General features: G+C 47.4%; 1 protein-coding gene across 13 annotated transcripts in view; it reads right to left on the bottom strand.

The window, feature by feature from the left end:
* Positions 1-14,456, bottom strand: part of NFIA (nuclear factor I A) — a 254,009-nt gene that overhangs the window by 215,552 nt on the left and 24,001 nt on the right. Inside the window, exon 3 of one of the 13 annotated variants that reach the window (XM_061469640.1) lies at positions 669-3,218. The exons of the other annotated variants lie outside the window; for them this stretch is intronic. Within the exon in view, the coding sequence (XP_061325624.1) occupies positions 3,163-3,218 (56 nt within the window). The 3' untranslated portion in view covers positions 669-3,162. Of the gene's footprint in view, positions 1-668; positions 3,219-14,456 lie in introns of those variants that run through there. 13 annotated transcript variants of the gene reach the window in all.

Below are 14,456 nucleotides of genomic sequence, written 5' to 3'. Positions count from 1 at the left end.
AGTGTCTACACGAGGATGTAATGCAGTTTAGCTAATCCACTTTTAAAGTTATTTCACATCCATTGCAATTGTCCCCATGTAGACAAGCCGGAGGAATCCCGCCGCTCCCGAGCCTGTGTACAAATATGGGTAACAACAGGGCCATTTTTGGATTGCCTTTTTAGGAGATTATTTGCAAATATTCTCTTGGACAAGAGTGCAAAGCATTGATTTTTGGTGGGACAGAGGCAGGGAAGGACAGTGCTGTCCCACTGGCCCACAGATGTCCTTGGTTTATCCCCCCATTCAGGGAGATGTAGAGGAAAAGGAGGAGATGTGCATGGGCAGGAACATGCTTTGCAAACACAACCGCACATCCAAGGCATCTCCGACAGTATCACGGCAAGAGGTTTGTGTTCCCAAAAGGGAAAAGTGGAGTTAAAGGATGAAATAAGTGGAGATGAGGAAAGCAGGGGGTGCTGGGTATGATGTATGTAGTAGGCACATGGAGATCTCAGGTACACTGCAGTTGCAATGCTGGCACTGGGGGCTGCAGCAACCTTCCCAACACCACTGAGGCTGGGAAGGGACAGGGCTGCAGCCTCTAGACCCCTTCAGCATGCAAGGCTGTAGCCATCGACCATGCAGCAGCAAGGAGAGGACTCTGGATGCATTCAGCAAACTTGGGGCATTCACAGAGCCCACTTTGAGTCAGCGGGACGGCAGTGCAGGGGGTGTCCCTTCACCTGCAGATCCCCAGAACCTCAGCAGCGCAGGGAAGAGCCATGAAAACACAGTACCACATTCTGCTGGAGCTGCAAGAAAGCCCCGGGGAGCTCACGCTTGGGAAGGGTCCCTGCGTCCCGCTGGGCTGCCGGAGCCAAGGCTTTGTGCAGCTTTCCCAAGCTTGGCAGCGAGGCCCTGCTGCTCTCAGCCAGCGATTCCCCCTGCAGCAGGCACAGTTTGGGAGCCGTGCAGAAGGCGAAGGGTTAAGGCAGATCTGTGGTTTACAATTTAGTAGCAGTCAAGCCCCAGACCTTCGCAGGGAGGCTGGAGAGGCTGGAATAACTGCTGGCTGGAGCTGCAGCACATCCAGAGGCAACGGCAATAAAACCAGAGTGGATTACATCCCTTTGGAAACCCCCAGGAAAGAAACCAAAAAATAAGAAAGAAAAAAGGAAAACAAGAGAGTAAAAAAAAAAAAAAAAGCAGGGAACGAAAGAAAGCATAAACCACAGATTATGTCTGTTGGCTGTTTTCTGATAAGCTCTGCTCCAAACACAATGCTAATGAGTGCAAGGGACATCCTCTGTGTGGGGCGGCTGCTTGACCGCATTTTGTCTGCATGTGGCTGATTTCCTCCCGCACTGCCAAGCCCCGTGGCATCGCTCCCTGCCGGGGCTTTTCCTTCTCCTCCTCAGTGTTTCACCCAACCTGCGTGAGTCAGCAGCAACCGAAGGAAGGGGTGAAGGGAGAATAAACACGCCATCTCCTGTAAACTTGCCCTCCCGAGCGTTTCAGGGTCGCCGTACACTGCACACGTGAGCTCCAGAGCGGGGCCGGGCGGCTTCGGAGCTCTTTTCATATTAACACCATATGATTCCCCTCCCCTCCTACTTGATCCCAAAGTCCACCCAGCTCCTGGTGTTAATTTACCCTTTGCTAAAGCCTTAGCTGCCCCCTTTCATACTGCCGGGCTCTTTACGAACCCAGTGGTGATTGCTTTCCCAAGGCATCTACTGGGTTGCGTCTAATTCCTCTAATTAAATGTAAAGGAGAGATGGTTTGGTGGAGCACCATTTCATCATTTCCCCTCTCGCTTCACGCTGTGGACTTTAATGAGGACCTAAAACACCATCTTGACTTGGCTTTAGTTTCAGGCCAGATGAGCTTTGCTTGTTAAGACAGTCTTTGCTTGTCAGGAAAAATAGCTTTATTAAGGTCATGTAACGCGGAGGGTTTGATTAAAGCTAATCAAGGAAGAAAACCAGACTGAAGCCGTGCGAATCAAACTGACTGCGACATGTTTAACATAACTTCACCTCGCCTATCTGTTAAAGGCAGACAGAAGTAAGATCAAGTTACCCAGAAGAATGCCTGAGCCGGGGAGAGGGGGAGTACGTACAGCACCGCACAGCAGCGTATAGCACCGTAGGGCATCGTATAGCACCGCACAGCAGCGTATAGCACCATGCAGCACCGTACAGCATCGTGCATGCTGCAGCTTAACCCATGCGTGGCTTGCTGGGAGTGAGCCGGGAAACTCCAGCCCTGTGTTTAACCCTTGGAGCCCAGCTTCCCATTGCACACACACACACTAAGTGCTGCCTGGCACAACAGCCAGGCCGGCGGTGCAGAAGCAGTGCTGCTGCTCTGGGATCCCACTGCACCGGTGTGCTCATCTGGAGGGGCTCCTGAACCTAAGTAACAGTGGGATGCCACATCCCGCTTTCCTCTGGGCTGTTTGGTCAAGGTGATGGGAGCTCTACACGAAATACAGCAGCGTTCTGAAGGACTGTCCCATTACTGAGGCTCATTACAGCAGTGCCTCGTTTGTTGGATTTTATTTGATATATTCTTCTATACTTTAAAGAGCCTGCAGCTGGGAGCTTGCCCCACTTCCTCCGTGCAAACTAACCACTGTGCTCCTTGCTTTTGGTTTTACTTTGCTTTTACTGTGCAGTGGCAACAAATGCAGATACACAGATTATTTGGGAAAGCCAGGCGGGGAAATGAGTTACAAAAACTAGGTGCTGGCCCATCAGTTTGGAGAGTTTATAAGAAACCCACAGCCCCGGTCAGCAGCCAAACACCCTCTGCCAGGCCCATGAACTCCATCGACTGCAAAACACCCATGTAAAGTGCTTTGGAAAACATGGATGAACTCAATCCCTCAAGCCTGAGGGACGTTGTCCCGCCTCGCGGGGTCGGATCCTGCTGAACCATTCCCCAGCTGCCAAAACTAAACCTGCCAACTGAATCGCCTCCGCTTTTTGGTTTCGCTCCTCAGCCCCCGGGTGGAAGGAAAACGCCAACGGATGTTTGAGACGCGGGCGGATTAAGCCGCAAGGTACAAGCTCTCACAAGCAAAAGCAATTAAACGAGGGCTTATTGTTGGGTGTTGGGTTTTTTTTCCCCTCTTTAAGAGAGAAGGTGGAAAGTCGACACTATGGAAGGGGCTTTTTAAGGATAGTTTTCTCCGGCAAAGTTCAGGAACTCCAAACGTACACAGGGATATCCTGCTTAGGACAAGGCTCAGCATTAAGAAAACACAGTCTAAACAAAAATGTGGGACTACTCCCCTGCTCCAGCCCCGCCGCTCAGCGAAGGATGGACAGGAAATTACCAGCGGTGGCATGGGGGCTGCTGCCAGGAGGGAGCGCGGAAACAAAAGACCCTCTATTGTGTAGGAAAACCTGACATCCATCCCCTTTGCTATACTCTGAACTCCCATAAACCTTTCCTGTGAGATATGATTTGTGAGAGCTTTCCACATTTCCAGTGCCCTGAGTTCCCCCCCCCTCCCCGCACATGCAATCGGGATCTGCATCTACACCAAGTTTCATACCAACGCCAGCCCTCAACACCCCTCTTTTTTGCTTCTTCCTCCTCCAGTGCCCACCCCACAAATTGCTATTAAGGGAGAAAATGAGGTATCTGCCCTCGTGAGAGGCAGCAGCAGCCCCGTGTTGCACAAAGTGCTGAAGGGGCTCAATTTCCTTCATTACTTGGTTCACCCTCAGTGCAAAAACAGGGAACTTTTTTCTTGGTAAAACAGTAATATTTGGTATTTCTGTGTTTCTTTTCAAAGCCCCATGCCGGAATTGAGTAATGGGTCACTCGGGATTAACTACATTTAACAAGTAGAAGATGCAGAGCATCACTCCCTCCCCCAGATTGTGTCCTTTGGTTATTTAAATAGGTGCAAGCAGAGGGACGGGAGAAGGAACAAGTCGGTAAAGTATCAGCTGTGGAAGTTTGTTGGGAACTTTCCAAAACCCTACATCTGCTTGGCAACAGCTCAGAAAGGGATATGGTTACTCTTTTTTACAGTAACACAGCTTTCCCAGGCTACAATATATGAAAAACAGCTTACCCCCAAGCAGGGAAGGGTGAAGGGAGAGATGCAAATGAAAACCCACTCCAGACCCGTTGTGAGACCCCGTCACCTCCCCAGAACCGGCGTCCTCCATCGCATGCATGTGGGCAGGTTGCCATGGGACCCCCTCAAGCCCCCCAGCACCGTGGGGTGGTCTGCGGTGCCATGAACACCTTGGGGTCCCTCCCGCCACGGCTGGAGATGGGGCTCCCGCTCCAACTTTTTGGGGCAGAAGCACTGCGCAGCTCCCATCAGCGTTAACAGTCGCTCGCCACAAACAACGCATCTAAAGGCACTGTTTTTAATTATAGTATTAATTGATCTCTCTCTCATTTATGGAAGGTTTTTTTTTCCAGCTGCTAATTAGAGAGATAATATCTCAGCCGGTTTACGAGCATTAGAAGACTTTTGCCTATGTGGAGATCCTTCTGCAGTGGAAAGCAGAGGTGGATGGAGCGGGGAGCCACAGTTTTGCACAGAGAAGAAATGCCTTGCTGCAGCTGGGTGCATTTCTTATATTTTAATTAATCTCACTTTAAAAAAAAAGGAAAGAAAGAAAGAAAAAGGCAAACTTCCCGCAGCCCATTTTGCGATTAGAGGGCAGGGAGGCATTAGGAAGATTTAGTGCCTCTGGCAGGGCAGGAAAACACGTGGAGAGAAAAAAAAACTCAGAAGTAAAAACAATAGCGCCAGGGAAAGGGGGAGAGCGTTTGGCACGTGATGAGACGCCTCTCGGTCGCATCCAACGCGGGACACGCTGCCCCAGCCCTCCCGCACCAGGAGGGGTCTGCCGGGAGCATCCCGGCGCCCGACGGCTGTCCCAGAGGATGGTGGGCTCGGCACGCTGCCGTCGCTCCTCCGAAGCCCGGGATCGTTGCCGGAGCGGAGGAAACACACGTCTCGATGTACTTTTACAACTAGGTGAAAGTTCCCGCAGCGGCAGGACGCGCGGCTGGCGCTGCCGAGGGTGACCCATTTCTCTAATAATTACAGCCCGAGTCACAAACCTGTTAAGACCCAATTAACAAAAATGTTATGCATCAGCGACGCGTATTTGGTCCAGAACTTCTAATTCCACAGTTTTTCCAACTAAATTCTCTCTCTTTATTTTCTGCTCATTAAATCCCTTCCCCTGGGTGCGAGTGGTTGCCTTCCCATTGTGTTGTGAAAGGGTTAGCAGGCCAAGAAGTCAGAACCAAAAGGGTGTCATTACTTGTTGCCACTTTGTGGTGGGGGAAAAGGGAAAAAGGAGAAGTACAAAAAAAATAATACATTAAAAATAAACTTTTGCTGCTCCCAAAGCCAGGGTGAAGCCCTGGGGAGCCCCGGGGGAGGATGGAGGGATCAAGCTGTGCCTGGCCATGGGGTGACAGCGGGGAAGGAAGGGGCTGGCTCTGCCCTGGCCTTTGCAGACAAGAGGAGGCAGCCGAGAGGGTTTTATTTGGCAGATGGGTGCAGCTATTGAGCTTATGCAGTAGTGGGTTTTTGGCTGCCCGAGTGGGTAGCCTGTTGTTTACTGTTTATGGATTTGTCAGTTTTAATTATTGTGAAGTGCCCAGATGCTCTGGCGACCAGTGCCATAAGCATTTAGGGAGCAAATATATAACGAAATACACTTGAAAACATCTCCGCTTCCTCCCCATCCCTCTCCTCTTTGCCTCCCAGGACACCCCACAGCAGGAAACACCGGCTCCCCTTGGGGCACACGATGCTCTCCCACTGGCTGCGGAGCGGTCCAGAGCCGTCCCGCATCCTCCCACCCCGGAGCACCAGCTCCATCAGCACCATCCTTGTGGTAATCACAGGCTGCCAAAACTGGGGCCCCCTCAGCCCCCCGGCTCCACGTTTTGTTGCTCCTACCCCACCACAGGCCCCGGGCGTGCAAATCTGGAAGCAGATCTGCTTCCTTGCACCTTTCTTTTTTTGTTTTACCGTCCATCTTTTTAAGGTTATTGGACTCTGTTTTATATAACCAGGTTACGTGCATGGCAAATAGTATAAATGTATCCCAGACGCGGCCGGTTAGGAATGCTTCCCCCCGGTTACATATGTACTTTTCATCTGCAGTAGTAGGGCTGCAAGTGGCCGTCTCCAAGTGCTCAATAGCCCGCTCTTTCCTGACTCCATTGTAATCCATATTCCTCCTCCCTCTGCGAAACGCTTCGCTAGATAAATTCCACTGTATTTCAGAAAGTTTTCCACAGCTCTCTAAGTGTTTCCATATGACACTGTACTCTACAGGTAACTTGAGTTAAAGCCATTCCTTAAGCAAAACTCCCTGTAAAATTTTCCACTATCTCAGCAGTACTCTATGTGCTGTCATTAAAGCAAAGCACATATATTTCTGAGCAGGATTTGCAGCGATGTCAGATTGCTCAGTGAGCCCCAATTAGGTTTTTATACATACTGGGGGTTTTTCAGCAAACTTCCTCGCTCAGGTCTTTTGCCTGTTCATTTAACTGAGCTCCCTTTGAAGGGCGGAAGATGCAGCTTTCGAAGCCAGGCAGGGCGCAGGCTCGGAGTGCGGCTCGGGATGGGAGCGGCGTGGATAATGCCAGCCTTGTTCCTGCTGCCTTTTCACTCTCTTCCCAACCCTCCTTTTTCCACCCATTTCCCCAGGAACGGCAGCGAACCCTAAATTGCAAACACCTGCTCCATACATCATCCCCAGGCCTAGCAAGACTGAAATGGTGGCAACGCTCGGCATTCCTGCAGGGAATTTCTCCCCAATTGCTCAACCCCAGTCCCTAAAGACAGCAGCAAAACTGCCACATACATAAAAGAGTTTAAATCCCAAATACGCTTATACTGAAAGAATCTCTCCTGTTCTCCAGGAAGCCCTTAGCAAGGGATAAAGAAGCTCCAAAGTGAAGGCAAAGTGTGTCATTTTGGAGCAAAAAGCGCTAAGGATGGAGGGAAAAACCCCGAGCTGGATAAACGGGACTGCGGCGCCCTGTGCATGCAACAACTGCAGAACATCTGGCTGGATTCTGGAGGGAGAGAGGGAATCCAAGATGGCAAGAAAGATTAATTAGTTTGTAACTTATTCTGGTTTCAATGAACTTTTCTCTGGTTATAATCAAGGTTTTAAACGGCATATTGGATGCACGCTGGGCAGTGGTAAGCTGAGGTGGGGTGCTCTGTCTTTGGGAATGACAGAAGCAATCAGCCAGAAACTCGACTTGCAACCGTCCCGCAGAGCCCGTTACGCTGAAATAGCTGGTTTGCCACTGGTTTAATTAATAAGCTATATTCCTGGTTAATTTTATACCGCTCTGAACTTTTGTCAGGGAAAAATGGTTAATTTTAGAGTGAATGGATTTGATGCAGCAGAAATAATGAATAAATAACTTTTTTAAAGGTATGGGCTTGCAGCTCTGCTTTGCTTTGATTAAACCCCACGTTTCTATTACACAAATAATGTCCATTATTGATAGACTCCTTTACAGACAAAGACTCTCCCCTGTCTCCAAACTGCTTTTTAAAAAGCTATTAAACACCCTGCTCCCATCCCAGGGTTTTACACATGCAAATACACCCCTAAACAGTTTCAATTCTCTCTTTTCTCCTCATCTATCTCCCTGCTTTCCAGATGGACCACCAGCTTCCCACCATTGCCAGCAACAGCTTGTGTATTGTTTGTTTAAAACAAAGATGACGCATTAAATATCATATACGACGTGAAGAGAGGGGTTGAGGATAATACTCCCAAATCAAACTGCTGCGTTAAGCCAGCTTCGGCCCGTCGTTCCAAAGGTCGGAGGCAGGATCTGGCCATCCTCTGCCTTTAGGGAAGGCGCTTCCCTGCCCGCACCGAGGATCCCCCGCCTCCAGAGAGAGTTAAACTTGTGCGGACGCTCTCCAAATTACACAGGCTAACCAACAATTATGTCATTTCATTCAAACATTCATTCACCCGTCATGTGCCCAGATTAAACAGTAACACTTTGTTTGAAACATTCTGCTGAAATTAGCAGGCCAGAATTGCCTTCACCTATATTTAAGCACTCAGCCCCGCGTCGAACTCAGCCTCGCCTGAACTCCAGCGGGTTTAGGCAAGAGTTTAGCGCTTTTATATGGATTGAACCCATACTTTTGCATGTTGCACATGTATGCGTGAGCATTGGATATAACAGCTCTGTATTGATGTATTCAAAGCAATATGGAGATGCTAAAATTTAAAGGATGTATTATGAATTTGGAAAGAATGTATGAGTCTGAAGGAATTACGAATCTGAGATTTATGCTGAATTATAGCCCCCCAAAAAGGTATTTTCCAGCTGTGACAAAAGAAGAACAATGCACAAAAGCTGCAGCTTGGTCAACGTGCTGCGGTGACAGGCTCACAAAAAGCAAACTGTGAGTTTAAGGCTGGCAAGCTTTTTAGTGTTTCCTTCTTTAAGGATGGTATTAAGCTGGATTTTAACTGTTGGATTATGCTTGGAAGCAGAATAGTGATGAAACCAAGCGCAGCCCTCTCCTGAATGCCTGTCCATGGGACATGGGCAGCCTGGCACCCCTAACCTCTCACACAAACCACTGCAGAAGAGCACAGAGCTCCAGGATGCCCAAGGCTGGCATTAATGCTAAAATCTGTCCTGCTACCAACATCTCCAAGATGCCAGTTTGCTGCCATCAGCTTTGTGTGACAGGAGAGAATAGCAGGCAGATTGCGTATCTAATGAGCCACACATACTGAAAATCCACAGCAATCTCTGGAATACATGTGGATTTGTCTAAAACTCTAAAATATGGCCTGGATGGTGTCCTGACTGCCAAAACCACAATGAATTCACTGTTACTGTCACTAATCTCCATGTATGTTACATATGGTTGACATTTTTCTTTAACTCTCATATTTTTTGCATGTGTGCGTATATAAATAGGGGAAGAGGGAGGCTAGGAGCAGGCAGACAAACAAACAAGCGGCTGCGAAGCACAACGTTCCCATTAGACACTGGAAAATTAGTCCAAAGTGTGTTACACAAATCTGCAGGGCCCCAAAGAGGCCGTTTTCAAGCGTAGGTGAAGTCTAGGTCCATCCTGGGAACCCAGATGTGCCTTACTGGCGTTACGTTAAAGCATCCGTCATGAAGTGGGAAGGGCTGCTCCAAGTCCTGCTGAATCCAGTGGGAATCACGAGGCATGTCGATACAATACGGACCACTTCATGCACTTTGTGTGTTCCTTCAGGTCATTAGTTTAGAATATTTAAGGCATGCTTCATCTTAAAGAATTTGATATTCACATGATATATGTTGCCTTGACCGCCCGATTGGAATGTGAACCCTTCCAGACGCAGGAATAAACCCCCTTTTATTAGTAATGCAATATTACATGGCGTGCTGGTAGAAAACTTGCATGTGAACTAAGAAATAATATTTCATGCATTCCTTCCACTTTCTAGGCAAATTTATGCCAGATTTTATTCCACTACAGCATTACGAGCGGCACTGCTTATCTCTGTTTCAGTGCACTTCTACTAAACAGTAGGTCAGCTGAAAACTTTGTTTACTGCCTGAGGAGAAGCAAATAGTACTCATGCACGGTTGGCAGGGGCTTGTGATATGATATATTCACTGCTGTTATATGGCTCATCATATAATTTAAGTCTACTGTAAACAGTCTATTTATGATACACATCCCTTTTGGACATGCAAATTCTCTGGCTTGTGAGAACAGCATCACAGATATGGGTATGTTCATAGAATCACAGAATGCTCAGGGTTGGAAGAGAGCTTAAAGCCCATCCAGTTCCAACACCCTGCCACGGGCAGGGACACCTTCCACTAGAGCAGCTTGCTCCAAGCCCCTGTGCCCAACCTGGCCTTGAACACCGCCAGGGATGGGGCAGCCACAGCTTCTCTGGGCACCCTGTGCCAGCGCCTCAGCACCCTCACAGGGAAGAGCTTCTGCCTAAGAGCTCATCTCAGTCTCCCCTCTGTAGGTTAAAGCCATTCCTCTTGGCCTGTCCCTACACTCCTTTTGACAAAGACCCTCTCTAGATTTCTTGTAGGCCCCTACCAAGCAGTGTTTGCCATTGGTAAGTGTTAATAATGAAATGAATATGGTTCCAGAATACCTCTCTTAATTTTCATTTTAAATAAACTCAACAAAATCTCAAGCTAAATATTTTTCTGATGGCTGTTTCCCAAGAGATCCACTTGCTCCCATCACCTTTTTTTAAGCCCAGCTGTTCTTAACAAGCTGTTCTCTTTGGACATTCTATAGCAATTTGGTTTTCTTCTCTGTTAAAGCTATAACCTTTCCAATGACGCTGCGGGGATGGTACCACAGGAAAACAAGGGTGTCAGCAGCCCTACTGAAACACTTTAAACAGCATGGCCAAGGACTCCAGGCGTAGGTGAGAAATTCTGCAGTCAGGGAAAAGGTGCCAGTTCCACCCCACTGGAACTGTCTCACACTCCACAGGGACCCTTTCTTACTGAGTTTCTCTCTTGCATCGTATCATGCCTATGACTAGTTCATGACCCTGTTTTGGGAAGAACAAACCCTGAGCACTGTTACCCTGATGATGCTCAATGCTATGTATGCACTTTCTCTTCCTAATCTGCATGATAAACCATTTGTGGTTTTTATTTGCCTCCCTGTATTTGCCATTCAGATTTTATAGAAGACACTCAGCGGTATGGACCCAGGAGCAATCCAAGCCAAAGGCATCTCCTTTATCGTTGTTTTTTTTAACTTTTCAAAGCTCAAGAGGAGCTCTGGGTTGTCTAAAGCCAACATTTCTCCTAAAAAAACCCATGTGGTGACTTTCTGCACATGTGCCAGGGGAGAACAGATCTCAGAGCCTTTCTGAACCCCCTACAACAGGGTTGGGGCCTAGCACTCCCTCCTCAAAAGTTACCCTTCTTCCATGATTTTTAATAGACATCCTTTCTAAAGGGACGTGTCAAATAATCCCAGCCCCAACCATCAGAGAAGCACTGCCGTGCTCATGAGAACAAGGACAGCATTATTCTGCGCACAACATCTGTCTGAGCGGATGGGCAATGGGGGAGTGGGTGTCATCTACTTTTAGTTTTGAATATACCAGTTTCATAGTTTTCTACATTTAAATAAGTTCCTGCCTCACTGTTACGTGCTCTGACCTAGACTGGTAAATGTCTTCCGCAAGCCAAGAAAGACAGTAACGGTGATACATCGTAGAATCAACGAGGTTGGAAAAGACCTTTAAGATCATCAAGTCCAGCCTTTAGCTATCAGTATCTTGAGATACCGGTATCTGTGCCGTGGCTGGACTGAGCACTGCACAAATACACAGTGTCTATGCTCTGGGAACTTCAAAATCTTAAGAAGACAAATAGCAAGAAGAAAAGAAACAGCGGCACTCCCACTTTTATTCCTGACGAACCATGCTATTACAGAACCAGTTAAATAGTTTGCCCAAGGCCACAAAGAAAGGCTGTGGCAGAGCTGGAAAGGGACCCAACCTCTGCACATTCGCAGCCACGTGCTTCAACCAGTCCAGTGCTTTCTGCTAGCAAAGATTACCATATTCAATACTTTCCTAAGTACTTTGGAATAATTGTAACCACCACTTGCTTTCATGTGAGTGGCTGTGAAAAGCTACATCATCCTTTGGTTTAATTTCTTTCCCGAAGAAGAATTGCATTTGAAAAGAGCACGAGCAAGTCTGAACCTGCTAATTACAACACAGCACCAGGCAGAAGGAATCATATAAAGGTATTCCTGACATTATATATGCTCTTGTCAGTCACGGTGTCTAAAGAGACGGAAAAAAATGACTGCAACTTGTTCAAAGTAGACCTTACAAAAACACAGCTGTCTTTGACTAGTCATAGGTATTTTGTGGCCGTTTCATGACTACAATAGTGGTTAAAATCTGTCACAGTGGAGGTGCAATAAGAGCTGTCTCGTTCTCCACAGGACTGGGCTTATCATCAAAGAGTGGGCTATGAGAAAAACATGAGGAAGGGATGGGTGTGAGAGCCAGGTACCTGCAACAGCTACTTACTGATCATGACTGATGATCAGGGATGGATTCAACAAATGCATGTCCTATGAAAGGTTACACACAAAACAAAACAAAAAAGAAAGAAAGAAAAACAGACCCATAATTCATCGGTATTTTGCAGAGCCTTGGTTGTAACAAACTGACTCCAGACCTGCTCCCTTCTCCTCATCCATGCTGGGAACCCGCATAAGAAGAGATTTCATCAGCCAGAAAAAGGGGGTTGCATTCAGCCTTCACCAGCCTGGATGTTCAAAATGCTCAGAGACCAGTGCTCGAAGACAACCCACAGCATTCATTAAATATCAGCAAAAAAAAATTATGGCAGGTATATGCGTAATTTAAATCATTTAATGCCATGCAATTTATGCCAAATAACAAAGAAGAATATCGTGGGATGCCAGTTCTTCTGATTAATGTGGCCACACTTTACATTTCTTTGGAGCTTCTCCTAATGAAGGGCAAGCAGAAATTTCCCCCTCCTAAACACTTTCCAGCTCTGCTTTACTTTCTAGTGCTTTCGCTTGTAGCGCACATCATTCATTTTGCTGAGCAACTACATTCACTTCTATTAGGCAGCTATTAATTACTTAGCCCTAATGGCAAGGTGACAGTGCATTGCTCTGCCATCAAGAAGAGCAGATCAGAAAGTTCATGAAGAACTGGGTTTTGAATAAAAATGAGGTTTGTATCTGCATCTTCTCCTCCTTGAGTGAATTGTGTAAAGGGTGTAAAGGACCCCCATGCCCAAATGGCCACGACAGTGCTGGGACGGGTGCGCTGGTCCCCGGCCATTCGTGATGGCTGAAGGAGTTGCTCTCTGTGCTGCCTGACCTGCACAGCTGGAGGAGGATTGCTGTTGACAGGCATCCCAGGGAGAAAGGGAATAAGAAACGAAGAGGCAGGGAAAGCCGAAGGCCCTCTGGAAAGGAGGGGAGGAAGCAGACTATCCTCTTCTCTTCTCACTGCATTTGGAGACAGATGTTCTCAATATCCCCAGCTCCGAAGGGTAGGAAGTGGTGAGCACAACTTGAGGAGCTCGGGTACTCTTGGCAAACAGCACCAGTTTGGGGTTTTTATAACTTTCTGGATGACTAAAATGAATAGCGGTTTTAGTGGCATTGAAATCTGTCCATGGCATCTCCCTATCTGCTTTAGGGATCTGCTTCCTCCCAGTGCCCTGGAGGAAGAGCCCAGCCGAAGCAGAGGGCTGGCCTCACAATGCAGCTCTGGATGAAACTTAAGACTCTCCAAAATACTGCATCTCAGGCTCAGCCCCTCCACATCTCCAGAGCAGATGCTACAGGGACCTACAGACTCGTGTGCCTCTATTCATCCCCTACAAGCACTTTCCTCTTTAAAGGCATCTGGGGTCTGTTCTGCCATCACCATCCGGGGATTTATGTACATTGCTCCCATTAGCGTTAATGGTAGTTAGACACATACAGCAATTTCTCTCACACTTCAGGAGGAGAACAGAGCCTTATGGATGAAAAGTTTGCTATTAAGGTTTCTTAATACAATGGAAACATTCTGTCTCTTTTAATTGTAATTTACTTCTAAGTGTAACCGCTCTGGGTTGGGAAAACCAGGATTCAGTCCAATTCAATTATGCAACTCTTGCCACCTGGTAAGCCTTGTTATTTTATAAAGAGTACTGTAGTAGAACTGGCAGATTCATTCATGTTCAGAGCGTAAGCGCCGTACACTGTGTAATCACCAGCTCATAAAGAAGAGCACAGCGCTAAAGTCAACCGCTCAATTATAATGCAATCTTTAAAAGAGAATATGCAAAACCAGAGGGCGAGATTCCTCTTTGCTTCAGCTGGTTTACGGTCCTAAGTTCACTACGATCTTTGTTTTGCCAAGCTTTTTGGTACAGGCTCAACCTTGAGTTAAAACTGAGCTCAGTGCATGACCCGACTCAATCGATCAGCACCTACTTGCAGACACCAGCGGATAATCTCCATCCAGAGGGCACTGAAGGGAGGGGATGCTAAATCACAGGGATGCAGGAAGTTTTATTAGGTTAATGCACATTCACTCTGACTTAGCTAATGAAGCTGCAACAAGAGAATACAGGAAAGGAAAATATGGTCCCAGTGACTGAGAATGCTTTCATTAGCACCGGCACCGATCAAAACTGTGTGCCACCCTCTGTCCCTGCAGGCTAATAAGCTTCCATGTGTCCTGTCTCTGCTAAAAACCCCAAGAATCACTTCATTTACCACCCATATCCACAACTCACATAGTGCCTTGCACCCACACAGTGGCAGAGGCACATAAAAGGGTCTTTTTAGCAGCCAAGACCTAACAGGTACAGAAAAGCAGCAGGACTGGTCAGTGGAACTGTTCTAATCTACCCAGGGTAGCAAGTGT

The sequence above is a fragment of the Pezoporus flaviventris genome, unplaced genomic scaffold, assembly GCF_033815535.1.
Source record: "Pezoporus flaviventris isolate CSIRO_AGI_PZ_B2104156 unplaced genomic scaffold, CSIRO_AGI_Pfla_v1 ptg000059l, whole genome shotgun sequence".
In the NCBI taxonomy this organism is placed as follows: Eukaryota; Metazoa; Chordata; class Aves; order Psittaciformes; family Psittacidae; genus Pezoporus; species Pezoporus flaviventris.
This window is presented reverse-complemented; position numbering and strand designations above follow the sequence as displayed.